This window comes from Tasmannia lanceolata, unplaced genomic scaffold (assembly GCF_043159265.1).
Source record: "Tasmannia lanceolata isolate RefF3 unplaced genomic scaffold, GAP_Taslan_0.1 ptg000018l, whole genome shotgun sequence".
Taxonomy (NCBI): domain Eukaryota; kingdom Viridiplantae; phylum Streptophyta; class Magnoliopsida; order Canellales; family Winteraceae; genus Tasmannia; species Tasmannia lanceolata.
Window position 1 is genome coordinate 21,071,155 of NW_027518695.1, and position 21,672 is coordinate 21,092,826.

General features: G+C 37.1%; 1 protein-coding gene across 1 annotated transcript; it reads left to right on the forward strand.

Annotated features, from left to right (window-relative positions):
• Positions 1 to 9,192: 9,192 nt before the first annotated feature.
• Positions 9,193 to 21,045, forward strand: LOC143851864 (uncharacterized). The gene is made up of 6 exons (XM_077361363.1): positions 9,193 to 9,772; positions 12,402 to 12,513; positions 12,609 to 12,780; positions 12,867 to 13,060; positions 19,786 to 19,927; positions 20,811 to 21,045. Exons 1-5 carry the CDS (start codon positions 9,318 to 9,320, stop codon positions 19,906 to 19,908), a joined length of 1,056 nt encoding a protein of 351 aa, XP_077217478.1. The 5' UTR covers positions 9,193 to 9,317; the 3' UTR covers positions 19,909 to 19,927; positions 20,811 to 21,045.
• Positions 21,046 to 21,672: the final 627 nt, after the last annotated feature.

A 21,672-nucleotide genomic window follows, 5' to 3' on the forward strand; every position in this document is an offset into this window, starting at 1 on the left:
CCTCATTGAAAATGAAGAAAAAGGCAAACAAAAATCGTAGAATTGTTTTTAATCTTTTTGGTTAGTTAGCATTAGATAGGATGTTAGAGCTAACGTTTATCTTGATTGGTTAGTTAAAGATAATGTTTATCCTAGCTAGTGATAGAGTTTAGAAATAGGATTTCTATAAATAGGGAACGATTGGTTTTATGTAAAGGAGATTACATTTTGAATGCTAATTCCAGTTTACTAGTTTTATCTTCGTCCTTGTAGATTCAAGGATTATTTTTATCAAAGAAGACGGTGCTCTTCTTCGCCGGGTTGAAGACGGTGTTCTTCACCTTTTCAGTACGCTTCCGCCTACGTAAGAATGAAGTCATATTTAAGAAAGGGATTTGCTTTGAAGGCATTTCGTGGATGGTTTGTTGCATGTGAGAGCAGCCACGTCAGATGACTAAATGAATGAAGACAAAATTTGTTAAAAAGTGATCATGTGTGGCTGCTCTCACATGCAACAGACCATCCGCGATGGACCCTAGCAAATCCCTTTAAGAAAACTACATATGAGAATGGGTGGAAACATTGTTTTTCACTATAACAAATGTTGGTTTTACTGGCGTACATTTGCTGGCGGTGTAAGTAGTCAACATGGAGGAGACAAGTTTTGGATTTACCTGGAACTTACCTCGTAGAATAGTGGTAATTAAGTAGTGTTTGATTGTCAACCTCATAGGGTAGTGGTACAGAGTCTCATTATCAATATATAGAGAGAGGAGAGAAAAAGAGAGAAAAGGCATAATTCTCAAGAAATCCAAGCAAAACACCACCTTTATGTGGCTTGGATTTCTTTAAGAGACAAGGGTGACACATCAGCAAACATGCAATAGATAACCAGGAGACATCTCTAGTAGTCCTCCAAGGATTTCAATGCTATTTTGGTAACCAACAAAGGGCTCTGCTTATGTCGCACCCAAACACCAAGCAAAACCCCTAAGCCATCCTGACTTTTATGCTACAAACATAGCCGGGTTAGAGTTGAAAGACAGAGGAATCATTTTAGGTTTTGATATTTTAACGGAAATCTGCTTTAGTTAAAAATGAGAAAAAAAATATTTAAGCATCAGAACACAATAAGCAAAAGAAAAAGAACAGTAATAGGAAACACCTATTTAGGAATTTTACAGAAAAAACAAAACCCATATCGTAATCATGATTAAAGAAACATGACAAACACCCAGAGCTCAATTTATGGTACTTTAACACAACAAAAAAATAGCTAAAACAAAAAAATATAATGATAGATTAGGCAATTTAAATAAAAAATTATGGTGTAAGAAAATTTACAGATAATCTGAAATTTTGCAAAACTATTGAAAATTGCACACCTTGTGTCAGGATTAGACTTAGTCATTTTGAGCCGGGTAGATCCTTTCACCTTCTTCATCTAAAGGATTCATTAGCTGAACCCAACTAGTTTGGGACAAAGGATTAGTTGAGTTGAGTTGAGTTGAGTATTGAAAATTGCACACCTTAAAGCAATTTAAAAGTAAATCTGAAAATGAATCAAATCTAAAAAAAAAAAAAATCACTTTCTACGGATAGGTTTTATAAATAAATAGTATGCCTAACTTCTTATACGATACTGACTATAGCTTGAAATAATTTTGCAATTCTAAATGCATTTAAACCTAGACCAATTGCTTTGGATAAGTAGTATTCTTTCTAGATTTATGCATCTCAATTTTGAGAAAGAATAGAACTATGCTAACGTCATTTGTCATTTAGGGTATGTATTTAATTGAAAACCTATGTGACGACTAGTTGGAGTTCAAATAATGTCTCACAATATAATTGTTATCAACACCTATAAACTTGGGAGTTTTCCACAATGTTAATTTGCTTGTGCATTTTTGTGTTATTCCCAGATTAATGATATGCTAAAGAAAGTGTAAACAGATGGAAAAATCAGCAACTGATCACCCTAAGTACTATATGTAGTAATATGAATAGAAAGCATGGTTTGTGGACGACCCATTTAGGTTTCTAAGCTAACAATAAGTTAGAACCACTAGGGATATAATGGCTGGGATAAAATCAAAAGTTTAATTTTAGGGCCTAACAAGGAGACATATGTGCATAATCGATACCACGTACTGTTACTGTTGTTCTTGTGGGACGTCATGAGGGAATCTCCATGGTCTTAGTCCCATGTTAAATGGACATCCAATATGCATACCCCAATGGCCCAATATATAAGGATATTTTGGCTCACTTGTGGCTACCATGAATTTTTTATTTTTATTTTTTTTTTGTGTGTGTGTGTGTGTGGGGGGGGGGGGGGGGGGGGGGGGGGGTCCCTAGAAAACGGGCTTGCAATTCCCATATATCTATATTCTCAGAGAAGGCATTTCGCGGACAAGCTGTTGCACGAGAGAGCAGCCACATATGCTTACTTTTCAACAGATTCTGTCTTATTCATTTAATTTATCTGAGGTGGCTGCTCTAGCATGCAACAGTGTGTCCGCGAAATGTCTTCTGCTCTGGTCCCTAGTAAATTCGTTTGGAAAAATAAGCCTTGTTGGTGGTGTTGATAAATGCTAGACAGGTTTTTTAATTACATGGTTTCTTTGCCTTGCATGAGTCGAAAACAAGAGAAACAGGCTGGTCGGATCCAGGCTGTTGAGAACTGCCTCTTTTTTGTTTTTGTCCACCACACCTAAAAATGAGAATGGATAATGATTTCCCAATGGAACCTAAGGGCCCATTTGGATGTATGGAAAATTTTATTCATGAAAAATGAATTTTACACCATTTGGAAAACCCCACTTTTCATTGATTTTGTTTTTTCAAAATAATGTTTTCCCCAAATTTCAAGGAAAATTGCAAATGTACTGAACCCTAGAAACCTTTTTCATGGAATAATATTTTCCGTGAAAATTTTTTCCATAAATTTTACTCTATATCCAAACACCCAAGTGATTTATGCTTCCAAGAGTTGAAAATAAGCACAGATCCGGAGATTCCCGAATAGGTCAACCTTCCGGTGGAGCGGTGAAATGCATAAAGATGAAAAAAACACCAACGGTGAAAGCACTATGCTGGGCACACTCCTAACCCGTACCGACTAAGACAGGGCCTTAGCAAAGCGAAGACGGGAATAGAATCTTCGATCTCGCACTTATCTTGCATGCTAATCTCATTTTTTTTTTTTGTCCATAATTCTTGATACAATCCCCTATTTTTTCATCTTTATGGGGACCCCTAGAATCACTTTATATACCTATATCTATGTCAACTGTCCTTTTCTCAAGGTGCCTTTTGCTACTTGCTTCACATGTATTCACCTAATCATTGCTAAATATGTGGTGCAAAAGGGTAAGGAGAGAGAAAAGAAACAAGAAAACAAAGAAAAGTGACCGATTGAAGATGGAAGGTATAGAAAAAGAGAGAAATTATATGGCCGCCCTTTACATATAAAGGGCGGGTTGATTTTTTGATAAAAGTAAAAGTCAAAAAATGGAGTTTAACCTTAATCAAAATCAAGGGGAGGGTTTTTTTCTCTCTCTGCCCTTGTTGTTTGACGGTCGGCCACCATATAAAAACTCATAAAAAGAGGTGGTTCTATCTCATCTTCTCTGTGTTCCCTTCAATGACAGCCATAATATGAAGTCGCTCTACAGATCAATAGGTTAGGATCATCCTATGGAAATGATTTTCGGGGTACAACCTATTGATGTTGGAGAAATTATATGACGAAGGGCCTTATAAACACGTAATCATCATCCTAATCCTTGATATTTGATCCAACTACTCCATTTCATGCCAAGTCAAATATGTGGGTGTCTAATCATATTACTACTACTAGTTGGATGACCCGTGCAGCTGAAATATATTTCATTATATAATTTAAAAAGTTTTAGTCTCCTTTCGACTAGGTCAAAATAATTTTAGAAAATTTAAAAAGTTGGAATTTAAATTATTTCATTATATAATTTAAAAAGTCAGAATTTTAGGAGGTTTAAGGCCCTGTTAGTTTAAGATTATTGCAATTGATCACGTCCAATGATAAGGTAGACAAACACGTCTGGCCCAATTCCATTCCCCACATTGATCAGATGATTGTAGTACCTTGATCTATACTCCCAAGACTATTGAAGCGTTGGTTTATGTGGTCCTTAATCTAATGTTTATGAGTATTTTCATGATGGTCCAATGGATCAACGATCTTGCTTATACACATCCCATGTGAGACCAATGAATATATTTAAATTCAATCCTGAGAGTGATATTGGGATTAATGGTTATGAAGTATTTTTATATGGTGTAAGCACGATATGTCAAGTGATATTGGGATTAATGGTTGCCACGTAGAGTAAAAGCAGGATGAGGACTGAGGAGGCTGTCCTCGTAACCCTGAACAGTGACACCCCATCCTGGTATATTATAATAGATTTGCCATTCTTCAAAAAAAAAAAAAAAATGTAAACATGCCGGAGAGAGACCACGCATCACCTCTAGTGAAGAGAGTATACATTGAACGTTCGGTGTATGCACACAATTGCAAAAGGTGCTAGTAATTGGGGCATACCACTTTCCGAGGACTTGTGGAGCTCATGTGCCTGAGATGATGATCTGCTACACACATCAGCCATCACTGTCATTTAATCACTAAATAGTGAATAGTCTATACATGGACTATTGGTGAATGCATACAAGGAAATGACATCTTTAAGCCCCCCCCCCCCCCCCTTCATTCCTTATTTTTCTATTGGTGAATGCATACAAGGAAATGACATCTTTAAGCCCCCCCCCCCCCCCCCCCCCCCCCCCCCCCCCCCTTTCATTCCTTATTTTTGTTAGATTAGAGTAACGTCATTTAGAGTGTTTGAATTTAATTGAAAATCTTTATGACGACTAGTTGTGGTTCAAATAATGTCTAAACATGCATGTAATTGGCATCAACACCCATAAACTTAGGAGTTTTCCAACAATTTAATTTGCTTGTGCATTTTTGTTCTATTCCTACAGTAATGATATGCTCAAGAAAGTGTAGACAGATGGAAAAATTAGCAACTAATCACCCTAAGTACTATATGTAGTAATATAAATAGAAAGCATGATTTGCGGATGACCTATTTAAGTTTCTAAACTGATTAACAATAAGATAAGAACCACTTAATCAATTTTAGGGCCTAACATGGAGACATATATATGTAAAATCGATACGGTTGTTAATGTTGTTCTTGTAGAACATCATGGGGAATCTCCATGTTCTTAGTCCCATGTTGGACGGACATCCAATGTGTAGCATCACATACCCCAATATATAGCGATATTTTGGCTCACTTGTGGCTACCATGATTTTTTTTTTTTTTTTTCCAGGGCATATTTAGCTTCTCCAGTGCTGAGAGCGGGTGGGAGAGGGAGAGACATGAGAGGGACTGATTGAGGAAAGGGTGAGGAGGGTTGAAAAACAAGGGAACAAATATGATTTTATTTTGGGGAGTGATAAATTAACCCCCGTATATCTTTAAATCGACCCCCTATGTGTCTTTCTAGAGGACACATATCAGGGGTCTATGTGTCTTTCTCGAGGACACATATCGAGAAAGACACATAAGGGGGTCGATTTAAAGATATATGGGGCCGATTTATCATTGCCCTTTATAGCATCCAGAGACACCAATGAAAAAGAGACGACTCAAGAGCCTCAAGAAAAATAGAAAGTATTCAATAGAGAGCTTACCTTATAGGATTGTTGAGTGGTGCATTACAACAATTCATTCTCCTGCTGTTCCTGGAGGTGGTTCGGTCGTATGATCCATGCACTGGAGTTGGGCCGAATAACACTTTAAGGTGGGCGTTCAAGGACGTACGGTAGTATCGCAATCAAGATCGTTATTAATTCATCCTTCATTCAAGTCAGTATAATTTTATATTTTTGCACTGTTAGTAGATCCATTGTTTTCAACCGCTTGCTCCAACAGTTTTAAACTATAGGGGGAGAAGTGGATGCGTCAGAAACTAGAAGGGGTGTAAATGTAATTTTCCCTTTATCTTATACATTTAATTCGTCTGAGGTGGCTGCTCTATCTTGCAACAACCTCTCCACCAAATGTCTTCTGCCATCGTCCCTAGCAAATACGTTTTAAAAATAAGCCTTGTGTGGTGTTGATAAATGCAAGACAGGATTTTTAATTCCATGTTTTTTTTGCCTTGCATGAGTCGAAAACAAGAGAAACAGGCTGGTCGGATCCAGGCTCCTGAACTTCCTCTTTGTTTTTTGGGTTTGTCCACCACACCTAAAAAAGCAATGGATAATGATTTCCAAATGGAACCTAAGGGGCTGTTTGGATGTATGGAAAATCTTATTCATGAAAAATGAATTTTTACACCATTTGGAAAACCCACTGTTCATTGATTTTGTTTTTTTCAAAATAATTTTTCCCCAAATTTCAAGGAAAATTGCAAATGTACTTAACCCTAGAATCTTTTTTCATGGAATAATATTTCCCGTGAAAAATTTTTCCATAAATTTTACCCCATATCTAAACACCCAAGTGATTTATGCTCCCGGGAGTTAAAAATAAGCATAGATCCAGAGATTCCCGAATAGGTCAACCGTCCGGTGGAGCGGTGACATTCGTAGAGATCGAAAGAACACTAATGGCGAAAGCACTCTGCCCACTCCTAACTCATACTGACCAAGGTAGGGCCTTAGCAAAGCGAAGAAGGGAATAGAATCTTCGATCTCACACCTATCCTACAAGCGAATCTCATATTTTCTTGTACATAATTCTTGATACAATCCCTTTTTTATTTTTTTAAATCTCTGGAGACCCTTGGAATCACTTTATATATCCATATCTACTATCAACTGTCCTTCTCTCAAGGTGCCTTTTGCTAGTTGCTTCACATGTGTTCACCTAATTATTGCTTGGTTGCTGGCTAAACATGTAGTGCTAAAGGGTAAGGAGAAAGAAAGGAAACAAGGAAAGAAAGAAGATTGAGAGATGGAAGGTAGAAAAAAGAGGTGGTTATTTCTCATCTTCTCTGTGTTCCTTTCATTGATGACAGCCATTAATGCCACATCAGCATCTTAGCGAGATGATGTGGACTCTAGGTGATCTGGCTTTCCACGTAGGACTTGCCACATCCAGGTTGACGTAAATCTTGTATCACCCGAGATTTTATATGGTGTGCGTGCCTAAGGTACAGTATTTTTCAAAAAGTATAGTTGGGCGGCCCACTTTATAGGATGATCCAAACTGCTCATTTATTGGGCCACAACATAAATAGGTTGTATCGTGTAAATCATCTCCATAGGATGATCTGACCCTCCGATCTAGAGGTTTTCACAATATGAAGTCCCTCTACAGATCAATAGGTTAGGATCATCCTATGGAAATGTTTTCGGCTTACATCCTATTGATGTTGGAGAAATTATATGCATGACAAAGGGCCTTATAAACATGTACTCATCATCCTAGCCCTTGATATTTGATCCAACAACAGCTCACTTTTTGGAGAACTGTTGTTGGATCAAATATCAAGGGAGGTACATCTACCGTACTACCTTTACTTGTTTATATGGCCTTTAATCATATAATTTCTCTTTATGTGGCCCAATATATGAATGGGGGATCATTCTATGAAGTGGGCCCACTGATCGTTTTGAAAAATATTGGACGTCATGCCCACACAACATATAAAATCTTTGTCTCATCCTTATCCCATGCATGGTTTAAAATTTCGGTTTCGGTAACCGTTTCGGACCCCACCGAAAACCGAAATTTCAATCCGAAATTTTGTAATTTGGTTCGAAATTCCGGACCGAATTTTTGGACCGAAATTCAACCGAAATTTTGTAACACTTTTTTTTTAATAAATAATGGCATTTAATCGAAATTTCGGTCCAAAATTTAGTAAATGACGAAAAATGGAATTTCAGGAAATTTCGGTTTCGGTCTCCACCGAAATCCGAAATTTCGGTCCAAAAGTTCAGATTTCGGTCGAAATTTAAAACCATGATCCCATGTCACCATCTTGGAGACACGATGGAATGTCTAGACTTAGGTATCATCCAGTTTATGCATTCATGAGATTCATCATTTTCTTAGTTAAAGCAAAATGTTATATAAATCAAGAGAAAAGCGTTCCTGCGCTGCAGCATGCGGCGAGCTTATTTACGCTTTAGTGGTTTATAAAGCATCCCATTGGTTCCTTTCTTGTGGACCCGCTATACGTTTCAAAGGAGGCCCTTGCTATACGAACCAATGTGATGCTTTATAAACCACTAAAGCGCATATAAGCTCCTTGCACTGCAGCGCAGGAATGCTTTTCTCATAAATCAAAGGTTAAAATTGTAATCAAATTCATGACTTTGGACGGGTTGCAGTGAGTTCCCATAAATATTCTCTTGAAAGCACAAAATTACCCTCTACTCATGCATAAAAATTCACTTCCATTTACGGGTGCAACTAGAGTCGGGTTGGATTGGGTTGAGGATGGTCAACCCTAACCCAACCTGTCTCTAAATCTCTCAACCCTAACCCACCCATCTAACCAAAAATCGGGTCGGGTTCACCTTGGGCCAAACAAAAATAATACAATAATCCAAAGAAAATCAAAATTAAATTAGAGGATGGAGGTCAGGTTCGAGCCAAGTTCCCGTAGGGGTGCAACTTGGGTCGGGTCGGGTTGGGTTGAGCTTTTGCTAAATAATGAAATGGAGTGAACTCGAACTGGACCCGATTTTAAGGTAAAAACTCAACCCGAATTTCCAAAAACCGACCCGAGTTGTACTCCTAGGTTGGCAAGGCCTCAACCCTAACCTAACCTGAAATTAAATCAGGTTGGCTTTTCCCAACCCGAGCCAAAATCGGGTTGAACCTGTCGGGTTGGAGTTGAGCCCGACCCAAGTTGCACCCCTATGACTTATGCCTCGTTTACGTGATAGGACCAAGACCATGTGAGTCGTTGGACAACATGATATTATACAAGATTATACAAGATCCACCGGTCTTGATTTATCATACAAGCTGCTCTACCCAAGTTGAGCCTGTCAGGTTCGGGTTGAGCCCGACCCAAGTTGCACCATAAGTTCCAGTTGGGACTTGGGGTATGGTAAGGGCATAATAGTCATCACAATTCAGTAAATCCAGAATCTCCCCAGGGTGTTTTCCGTCAATTCGTCATTAAAATAGAGACGAAAAAATCAAGAGAGAGAGAGAGACAGAGACAGAGACAGAGAGAGGGTTTGGATAGAGAGAGAGAGGAAGAGAGAGAGAGAGACGGTTAATTTCGGTTAAATTTAGCCGTTAAATGGTGGTAAAACAATGGTAACAGACCAAGAGATAGCAAACGGCGTGGAGACGGTGCTCCGTGAGACTGGACTTAACGGCGTTAACACCGTTAACGGCGTCATCCAACAACTGGAGGCAAAACTAGGGTTAGATCTCTCCCAGAAGGCCTCCTTCATCCGAGACCAAATCGACCTCCTCCTCCGCCCCCCAAAAGACCATTTTGCCCTCCAACATCACCCCCAATTTCAATCCACCCACCACCCCCACCACTTCCCCCTTCCTCTTCCTTCTTCTTCTTCCCCATTTCCTCATAATCTTCACTATCCTAACCCTAACCCTAGCCCTAACCCTAACCCTAACCCTAATCACCACCATGATCTCGGATTTCGTTCTCAACCTTTGCTTCCTCAACAGCAGCCCAATGTCGTTGCCACCACTCCGGCACCCCCTGCCGCCGCTGCTCCGGTTGAAATCCGTCCTAAACAAAGGTTTTTTTTCTTCTTCTTGTTCTTCGGTCTTTAAGGTTTCGATTTGTCGAAGCATTCACTTTAAAATGGTGATCATAGATGATTCGAGGGTTTCCTTTATTTATTTATTTTCCAGATTAGCCGATACTGTGAATTTATTGGTCTGGACACTTTTAAATGTACTACACTAGACTTAATGTGGGTGAGTGCACACATTTTTGTATTTTTGTACCGTGTCAAGTGTGACATTTTATTTTATTATAGAATATATTGTGTTTAACTCTTTTGAGGGCGAGCCTTGGCGCAACCTGGTTGCTCCATTGTTACCTTGGTCACGGGTTCGAGTCACGGAAACAGCCTCTCTGCAAAGCAGAGGTAAGGCTGCGTACATCTAGCCCTCCTCAAACCCCGCAATGGCGGGAGCCTCGTGCACTGGGCCACCCTTTTATTGTGTTTACCTGTTTTATTATTAACTCTTCTTTTTATTATAAACTCTTCTTTTAATATCTCTTCTTTAACTAATATTTGATGTTATATCCCCTCCCCTGAACCTAAAACTGTAAACAAGTTCTTATTCAAATACTATATTCATTTTATGATATTGGTCTCCCTTTCTCGTTGTATATTGGAGACGGAAGAGAACTAGATTAAATTGATGAATGCATTGTTATTTGATTTTTCTCATGTTTGTTTTATAGTTTGATTAATTCTAAGATTTATTAGTTTATTAAATGCATACCATATTTATATTGTTACAAATTATGATAGTAATCAATAATTTTATATGTATGTATTTATATGTATGTACGAGTCATTTTTAGATGTTGCCATTTCAAACAACTCGTATCCTTGTGAAAACTCGACACATGTCCGTATCCACAAATTATAGTTATATGTACTTTCTATTTTAGTCGTGTCCCCGTTTTAAAATTTTGGGGATTTGCCGTGTTCGACACTCCGTGTCGAGTGTTGACACGCGATACTCGTGTCCGTGTCTAGAAATCATAGTTTTTAATCTCACTCCTTTTCAGTTGATTCGGAGAAGAATGTTATGTGCCTAAATGAGTCTTAGATGTTAGAGAATATATTAGAAGATCTGATCATTGGATTACTTGGATGGTAGAATAGGCAGGTAGGGTAGATTAAACAACTAAGATTAATTTAGATACTAGTCAAGATTAGGTTAATCTTTATCTAATTATTTGGATCCATTAGCTTCTCTGTAATGGAATGAAGAAATTTATACCAGAAATTGTGTCTTTGCCCATGAAGGACCGACCTTTCCTTCGAAGTGGGTCAAGAGGCTGATCTTTCCTTTATGAAGATCAATTACGTTGCGAACCGATTTGGGTTCGTAAAAATTGCTCTGATACCAATTGTAATTAAATCCAAATCCTTTTGACTGTAATTGAATTCCTACCTCTCCCCTGAACCCTGCAGCCTTCTATACCTAAACCCTATAACCAGTTACCTAACAACTACCCAGATCACAACCCAAATCAGATCCAGTTTAACAAATTTTTATCAATACCTAACAGATATGGACAGATCTGTTTGCCCTTTTACATCTGTCACATCAGTCATATATCGTATAAATCCAGCCCAGTCCCTCAGCCTATTCAACTTCGATTTGAGCCTAAACCTATAGAGATACGGTTTCATTTAAAAAAGGATAATTTCGTATAGCTTCTACTTGATTCTGCAATTACTAGAGCTGTCATTCTCTTAGGAGGGTTGGTGATGTTTGGATTGTAGAGGTGGGTAGCGGATGAAAGTTGAATCAATTTTTTTTGAAATATTTTATTTTGGGATGAGGAAGGATAGCTTTATTTATTGGATAACTTCGTATAGCTTTTACTTGAGGCTGCAATTACTAGAGCTGTCATTCTATGAGGATGACTGGAGGATTGTTTTGTAATCAGGAAAGACTTCTCAAGTCAGTGGTTTCTCATTGGCACTATTGTGTGAATTCAGGAGTTGCTTGAGTCATTTATGATAGCACGTGTTACTGTCACTTTTGAGAATAGTTGAATATGCCTCTGCCCCTGTATCTGCAGTCAACTGTGTTCTGAAACCGATGCATAAGAAATGTACCATATCTCTTCTGCCTATATTTGTGTAATTCAATGCCTGCATAACTCATCCTACTAGCATTGGAAAGGTTAATAGACTGGAAAAGATAGACCTAGGTTCAAAACCTGTTACATCTTACTCTCATCCAAAGGAGATGTGTACGATTAATAGATAGAGCCCCACTTTAGTCCTCTGAGGGAGGAAAAAATTCCACCGTCATACTGGATCATCGATGAGACCTATAGGAAGACCTACATCATGTCTGGGAGGTCTCATCATTTGGTCCTACCTGCTGGCTGGAGTCTTTTCCTTCCATGGGGATGGAGGACTGACCTTATTCCCAAATGGATAAGATTTTTTTTTGAACGATAAATGACTGAAGAACTAGACCTAATAGATAAGATTTTGTTGGCATTGTGACATAGGGGTGCAACATTTACAAGTGCGTTGCTAACTCCTTAAAAACAGGCTTACCGAGTTAGTTTCTGCCAGTTCAAAAAAGAAGGTGTTAATAGTCAAATATAGTAGAGTATGATCCTTGACATGATGTGTTTGTAATATTACCACTTTATTGCAGTGCTCCAACTGGAGTTAAAAGAAGAGGTGGCCCGGGTGGTCTAAACAAAGTGTGTGGTGTTTCACCTGCGCTTCAGGCAGTTGTTGGTGAGCCGACCATGCCAAGGACTGAGGTTCTCATTCCCTAAATCAACCATCCCTTCTCTCAATAGCTTAGTCTGGAAATATTCTTGTTGCATTCAAACTACTCTCTTTTTTTTGGGTACAGATTGTGAAGCAACTATGGGCGTACATACGGAAAAACAATCTCCAAGATCCAAGTAACAAGAGAAAAATCATCTGCAATGATACACTGCGTTTGTTGTTTGAGACTGACTGTACTGACATGTTCAAGATGAATAAGCTGTTAGCTAAGCATATCATTCCACTTGAACCTTCAAGTATGTATGTAGGGCCGATATAAATTATTCGACCATTTTTACCTATGGAAATTTGGATGAAATTGTATTTGATTTAATGCTTGCAGAAGATTCAGGTTCAGATCATAAAAGGTTAAAGGTCACAGATGTAGAAGCTGCAACGGAATGTACTGAGCCTGGTACATCTCCTGTGATAATATCTGATGTGCTTGCCAAATTTTTTGGTACTGGAGAGAGGGAAATGCTCCCATCGGAGGCCGTGAGGCGTATTTCGGACTACATAAAAGTTAACCACCTGGAGGTTGGTAATTGGCTGAGTAAATTTGTACACCTTTTCTGGCTATGACTTTGACATGCAATTGGCGTCTCCCCTTGTGCTGAACACGCATAACTGCATCTTAGAAATATAGGCAGGTGGAGCTTGGTTTAGTAACTCAGTCTTGTGGTATTTGTTATGATTGGCATGATCTTTACTAACGCTCGCAGATTTGTTTATTTTTTCAAGTTATTGTGATTTAATAGCATGCCACTTATCAAATTTTTTATAGTCATACACATAGTTGTCAACCCATGACTCGACTCGTGACACGATTTCTTAATTTTATGACTCGTGACTTGTCTCGACTCGTGACTCATAAGAGTTTTTGGCAAGAACAGAAATTTAGCTGAAAAAAATATAATTATATATCAAAAGATGAAGCATGTTAAAAACATAACCCAATAGCACATAGATAAAGTACTAAGCCAAAAATATAAATAACTATATGCTTGTAACTTGCATGCACAAAAATAATTAAGTTTTATGTTCCAACTTGCATGTTTTCAACCATCAAAATAAGTAAGCCTAGGCCCAGCGACTCGGCCCGGCTCGTAAGAGTCTTATTTTTTCGAGTCGACTTCCAGCGACTCGTTCGAGTCACGAGACGACTTGAATGAGTTTTCAACAGAGGCGAGTCACCCATGGGATACGCCTCGAAAGCCCAGTGACTTGATTTGTCTCGGGATTTGACTCGTACGAGCCTTAAGAATTTGACAACCATGGTTATATAATATTTTATGGGGATGGTATTGACAATCAGCGGCCTTAAAATTAGGCATGAAGCCAATGTTAGTTTCTCCTGTATGTAAAAAGGTAAAAGCAAATCAAATAAGACAATCTAACCTTCCATACTAGTTCCCTATGTAGATATGTCTTTCAAAGCTAGTTATGCACAAGCAGAATTACAAAGTCTCCCAATCACCTTCCTACTACTTCAATGGCTAAAGTTAGTTCCACGTATATTTGTGGCTCCATCAATGGGTTTAACTTTGATGTGATTTTTCAGAAATGCTTCTAATATCTTTATACCTTAGTAAAATAACTCATATTGTGGCCCTTGGAGCGAGGGTTTTGAGGTTTAACCAAAAACTTCATTGAGTTGAACATTTATGTTGGCAAAATGATGGTTATCCATTAGCCTGGAGAGTAAATTATTTATGATCTCCGCTACCTGTATAGGTTTTCAAGTTAGTTCCGAGAAGTATAAGAAGTTATTATTACCTACATCCTCTAGAGCAGTATGCATAAGTATGGTCTAAACCAGTGTTGTATGCATAAGTATGGTCTAAACTAGTGTTTTTATTTTATTTTTTAAAGTGAATGAAATGCTTCTAGCTTAGTTGTCCACTAGTGGGAAACCCGTGCCATGCACGGGGCGACGAAAGAAACTATGCTTTCAAATAGAAAAGTAGCTGATTTTTTGCCTAAATATTATAGGGGAATAAATAGTAACATTTTGATATTGTGTAGGAAATTTTTTTAGGAAAGTAGCTGATTTTTTGCCTAAATACTCTAGGGGATAAATAGTAACATTTTGATACTGTATTTTGTATATACTAAATAAAAAAATTTGATGCCACGTGGCGCACCCACGTCGTCTAGTATTCTGTTTTACATATATATTATATGATTTAAAAAAAAAAGCTTTTAGCTCAGTGATTGAAGCATAAGCCTTGTATTAGAAAGTTAAACCCTTCGATGTAGGCTAGGGGAGAAAAGAAGTATAAGAACAAGAAAGAAGAAGACGAAGAAGAAGAAGAGAAGAAATATGGGAGAAGTAGAAGAAGAACTCTGTAGGGAATAAATCTAACACAATAATCTCAATAATCATCAAAGTTAACAAAAAACTTGTAAACAGCCCTATAAATAGGCTTCCAAGAATCCATAAAGCACTAAAATACCCTTAAAATAATAAAGACTAAAATAACCCTAATAATACTAAATAATCCCCCAAATATCCCTAAGAACAATAAAATAACTCCAAAACTAATAAAAAATCCCTACGGGGGCCCATGAGTATGGCCCCGCCTAGAATAAACTCGCAAGGGACGTCTACGATCCCCATCAACCCTTGCATACTAAGTACAAATCTTATAAAGGAAAAATAGGATAGGACTTGGAAAACATTAAACCTAGAAAGAACATAGGATTATTGATCTTTCAATTTTCACAGTTGCAAATAGCTTTAAATGTTTATCCCAAAATAGGATAGGACATGTAAAACATTAAACTTAGAAAACATGATTGTCGATCTTTCATTTTTCGCCATAGCAAAAAGTCCCATACTTTAGTTTTTCCCTCAATATCCGATGAAAAATTATCTTATTAAATTGCTTGTATGAGTAAAAATAATATCCACAAACTAAACTCTAGTTCATTATACCTAGACATTTGATCTAGCAAAAGCCAAATGTTTCTTAGTCTTTCATTTCACCAGATTACCAATAACATTTGATTCCAATATTGCGGATTCCACTATTGGAAAAGCATGGGGTATATATATCAACCCTCTCTATTCATTTGAAATTCCCTTCCAACTAAATTTCTGGGATTTGTTCTAGTTTCTGCTATAGCTGGGTTTCTCCATTTCAAAACATGGTTTTGTTCTAGTTTCTGCTATAGCTGGGTTTTGCTCCGCCTTAGTTCCTTTGTAATCCCTTTTTTGTAATAAAATATTTCTTACCAATCCAAAAAATAGATAAGACAACATATGTGCAATATCCTAAAGTAGATATGAAATCAAATGATGATCTTCCCTAGTCTGCATCTGTATGCTTACCCTTACAAAGACAACCATGATTCTTAAAAGACAAACACAGTCCTAGAGATCCTTTGCAATTCCTTAAATTTGATGCACAACCTCTAAATGCAATGTACGAGGCTTATACATAAACTAAACGTCTGCTCCTGACATATCAAGGATGATTACTAGTTAAATAAATCAATTTTCCCACTAATGGCTGATATCTTGTAGGTTCCTTCATCACCTTTCTTTGTCCAACTTAAATGCATTTTGGGATCCATGCAGATTCGAACCTTTTAAGAACAACAGTAGAAATTTTCTTGAGGTAACTGACCAAAATAAGTTTGAGACTAAATCATCCTGAACAAGAGTTTAGAAACCTCATCTTCTGTGAGAAATCTTTTCAAAGGATTTGATTCTTGCAACCCTAAATTATTGGAGTTGAACTCATTTAATAACGAGACCATCGTGGGTATGGTCTTCCTCCATTTTCACATTTTCATCTCATAAATTGGCCCAGTGAAGTTTTCTTGTTGTTTCTGTATGCTTACCCTTACAAAGACAACCATGATTCTTAAAAGAAAAACACAGTGCTAGAGATCCTTTGCGATTGCTTAAAATTTGATGCACAACCTCTAAATGCATTGTACGAGGCTTATACTTTAACTAAACTTCTGCTCCTGCACATATCAAGGATGATTACTAGTTAAATATATCAATTTTCCCACTAATGGATGATATCTTGTAGGTTCCTTCATCACCTTCCTTTGTTTAACTTAAATGCATTTTGGGATCCATGCAGATTCGAACCTTTTAAGAACAAAGATAAAAAAATTCTTGAGGAAACAAATGAAAATAAGTTTGAGAATAAATCATCTGAACTAGAGTTTAAAAACCTCAGCTTCTGTGAGAAATCTTTTCAAAGGATTTGATTCTTGCAACCCTAAATTATTGGAGTTGAAGCCAATTAATAATGAGACATCATAGGTATGGTCTTCCTCCATTTTCACATATTCATGTCATAAATTGGCCCATTGAAGTTTTCTTGTTGTTCCTCTTCTTCGTTCAAAAATTGAACTCTCGATAAAACTTCGAATAAGTCATACCTTCTTTCGACTACTCGTTACAGTTAGGAACATTAATGCCTTCTGGTAATTCTTCACAACTTTCTTCATCTTCAACATGTTGGTTGAATTCAAATTCTTCTTATTCAATGGCGTAATCTTCTACTTTTATATGGTTGAGTTTGGTTCCCCAAAACTCCTCCATGTTGATTCCCTCCAAATCGATCCCCATTTCCAGATCTAAATTTGATGGGATCTTAAGTTCTACCTTTAACGCCTTCTGGTTGATTGGTGGAATTCTCTAGGCTTGTCAGCCATTGTCGTTGTCATCTCTCTAGTCCTGGACATAGGAATTGATTCTCACACATACCTTAGTACATCTGTTCTGTCAAGGCATCTATTTGTATCGTTAGGACATTAATAGATTCAAAAGATTGATTAATATTCCCTTACCCTCTACCAAGGTTTCCACAACCACGATTCCTCGCAGTCACAACCATGTTTCCTGATACAAGTCCTATGATTGAATTTGCTCTGATACTAATTGTGTTGCAATAGAAATAAAATAGCAAATCAGAAGTTTCTAATTTAATCCAAACTTAAAACAAAAGCAAGCAAATATTGAATGAAGGACAAGATAGGGAGCAATGCATGGTGTTGTATCAAAGAGAAACAGCAAGCAAATAATAAAAAGAAGTTCTATAAACTTCAAATCCCGCAATTAATATTTTTTTTTTCCAGAAAAGAATATTTCAGATTATGTAATAGACCATTTTACTTCCAAAACCTTTGATGCCTAGGCAGAAACATCGGTCTTGTTTAACACACCTTCCAGCCTCAAAGCACTTCTAAAAACAGTCATAAACTAGGTAGAATCCTTTAAAGACTAACATAGAAAATTTCAAAAGATAACTAATCAAATATTTCAGATTATGTAACAGACCATTGGAGGTGCCTGCCAATTTCAGTCAATAAGCTTAATTTTGATGAATGTTCTTTGGGAAATATGAGTCTGGTAGGAGTTGGAGGCATGGATTTAAATTTCCACTGAAACTGACACAATGACTGAAATGTTTCCATTTCTTTTTTTCTTTTCTTTTTTTTAATGGCTGCATGTCATTAAAATGTTTCCATTTTAATGACTGAAATGTTCCCATTTCTATCCCTACTGAAATTCATATACTGAAACTGAAATGAATAATGTAACCTAAATCATAATGGTATTAGTGATGCACTATGCTAGTGTGCGTTTCATAATTATATTTATATGAATTGCATGTGAAATGTGGTGTATATATTATGTATTATATGAATTACATGTGAAACATGGTTTGTATTAATGGTGTTCGATCTTAAACTATTATGGGTGGTCATTTTGCTTGTGCAATGATTTTTATTTTTTATTTTTGACTTGGAACTAGATATTATTCATTTGAGAGATGGGGCTAGCTTATGCAATGGTTTTTTAGTGTGTATCATTAAAACAAATGGTCTTTGAGTGTGTATTTGTGCTTATTCTATCACTTCCTGAAATTTCATCTTAAATGCCCATCACTTTCAACTGACATGTTTCTGTTTTCGTCACGACCAAGATGCATACCAAAACTGACACTGAAACTGAAACCTTGGTTGGAGGAGCGTTCATAGATTCTAATGGGACTGCTATTTTTTTCCTTCTCTGGTCCGATTTGTTGATTCGATTCTAATGAGGCAATAATCGAGCCCTTGTTATTTGGGTTGGGAATTTTCTTGAGGGAGTTCAATGTTCCTCTCATCATTGAAGGTGATTCGTCGATTGTGATATCGTGGGTGGAAGGAAAGAGTGTATGACATTCGGGATTAGCCGCGCTTCAATTGATGAGATTTTTTTATGTTTGTAAATCTTTGGATGTTTCCTGTATCCCTAGATCTGCCAACAACATTAGGGATTTGTTGGCTACATCCTGAGTTAGAAGGGAAAAATTGTTTGAGTGGCAACCCCTTCTTCCGTTTTAGTTTGTTTCTTCTAGTTTTATTATATTTCAGTTATCCTTTCAAATTAGAAAAAGTTAGGTTAGTATGGGAAAATTTAATTAGAGGAAAACCATTTAAGACACCATAAATTCCCTTCTCTAATATAGTTGAAGGAGAGCAACCAACTTCATTATGTAAACTAGCAGGAGCGAGGGAGGAGAGGTAGCCGGGGATTCCCTGTCCTGAGATCTCTCACCCTTGAATCAATTTGTATGAGCGAGGAGATTAACTGCAAACTATTCTAGTACACAATTGCATGTTTTTCAATAAAACAGCCCAGCTTCTAGCTTTTTTAGTTGCATCATTAAACTTCTTGTCATCTTCCTTCTGAGAAATAGAATCCGTCAGACCTAGACTGTTTCAAGGAAACGAAAAATACTATGATGGCTCGTCTGTTATTTTCCTAATGAAGAATTACTTTTCTGCTTAAGGAATCATCTATCAAAATGGCTATTTTATTTGTTTGGTCCAATTCACAGATTTGTGACCTTGGTAGGCTCTTTTTCTATCTAAGCCCCTCTTGTTCTTGTAGCTTGCACATGTTTTTGAATGACTTGAAGCTATTTTTGCAACCTGCTTTGTGTCCTTCATAACTGATAAATTACGATACACTTTGTATAATTGGATTCAATTGGCATTGTGGCTAGAAAACTTTAAATCAATGTTTTCAGCATTTGGTCAGCAGAAATTTGTTTTGTTATGTGATGGCATTGATATTGTCCCGAGGGACACATCTCTTATATCTTCTAAATTGTGTTACAGACGAGTTTCCAAGTTATGATCCCTGCATAAGTTTGGTTCTTTATAATTATTATTTTTTGTGTTAGGTGACCAAAGGTATGTTATTATAAAGTTTCATATTAACTATTATTGTGTTTATCTTTTAGGATCAATTGAACTCAATGGTGATAGTATGTGATGCTAAGCTTCAAGAAATTTTTGGGCGTGAAAAAATTTCTGCGGTGGAGATATCTGGGATGTTGATGCGGCATTTCTTCAAGCGGGCATGATATCAGATTGTGTTGACTGGTTAGTTTTTACTTGACTGATTTTCAGTTGTTCGTCTTTGATTTTCCATTTTTAATCATGAATTTGGTAGGCTCTTCCACAATCTAGTTGGCCATATTTTCAAGGCATGCTCTTGCCGTATAAATTCACTTCTCATGCAGTCCGAATTTACATGATCAGTTCCAAGTTGGACTTCCTATCTGCCGAAGAAATTAACATGTTTATAAAGAAAAAAAAGAAAGAGTGTGTCCTCCAAGGGCACTCCAAACTGTGCCTCCCCATCACCAAATTACCATGCATGTTGCGGAATGGTTCAATGATCCAGATCATTGATCAGGTGCCCAACCGTGGATAGATCTCCTTTGCTCTATTAGACTATTACTATTTAGAGTTCTTATGCAGGGGTGATGGCACTTGAAAGGGAAGGGGGACAATTGCCCCCCTTAATTTTTTGGGAAAAAAAAATATACCTTTATTTTTAGTACTTTTTTATACTAACCCCCCCTTCTTAAAAAAAATGCCCCCCTTTCCAATCATCCCTAAGATAGAAAATAAGTTTAAAATTTTAATTTTACCATTGTAAGATGTCATTTTTGTGATGGAATATATATGAGGGTTTTTTTTTTGGAAACCATAATATTGCTTTCATTTGTTTGGAGAAAAAATATTACTATAATTTTTGCCCCCCTTGTGCAAAATTTCTGGCATCGCCCCTGTTCTTATGCTTAGAGTTTGGTAAGGTATTGGTGTTATGAAGGATTGAATTTGAAGATGTGGACGTTCATGTTTTGTGATGATTTTCCAAATAGATCTCTTGTGCTCTTATAAAATCCTTTATCGAGTCTGTTTTCTGATTCTGAGCTGACCTGAAATAGTGACATTCTTTATATGTTGTTACTTGCAGATGTGGCTCCAATGGGCATGGACTTGGACCTAACTGTGGATCAGATACTTCATGAAAAACTTGTTTTGTTTGATGTGCTTTGATTGATTATATTTAATATGTTAACACAACTTGGTCATCCTGAGCAGAATGAAATGTACGCTGGACTTGTGGCAAGGAACAGGATGCTACTTGATACCAATGTAAAGGAAAATTTAATAGGAAATATAAAAGTTAATTAATCTGTCTCTCTGCACATGATGGAAGGGGTTCTTCAGTTTTTACCTCTGGATTGCACCAGGAAGGGCAGTCAAGTGTTCTGGTGCTTCAGTAGAAGTACTACACATTGGGTTTTGTATGTAAGAAAACTTTAGTGATCCCCACTTTATTGTGTGAAAGGCCGACATTCAAACTCAAATGGAGGACTTCCTGTTGTTTATCTAGACATGGGAGTGCTTGTCTACCACATTTTGAAGGGGATACAAATGCCACCAAATGGTGAGACAGCAAGTTCTATGACTGGTTTGTAGAATCATAGATTGAGAAGCCTCTTCATCATCCTTTTTGTGGTTTATGAAGGGACTACACATTATAGAAAGTTCTATAGATCGGAGGGTTAGGATTATCCTATGGAGATGATCTATAGCGTATGGCCTATTTATGTTGTATCCCAATAAATGAATGGTTTGGATCATCCTATAGAGTGGAGGCCACTATACTTGTTGAAAAATATTGGACTTAATGCCCACAGGACTTCAAAAAACTCCTGTATGAACATCTTTCATCTATCTTCTGTTTTCTGGGTGTGAGAAATCTCCTCTATTCATGATAAAATATTTATCTGCTGATAGAATATTAGGATTTGCTAGGCAATTTCGCGGAA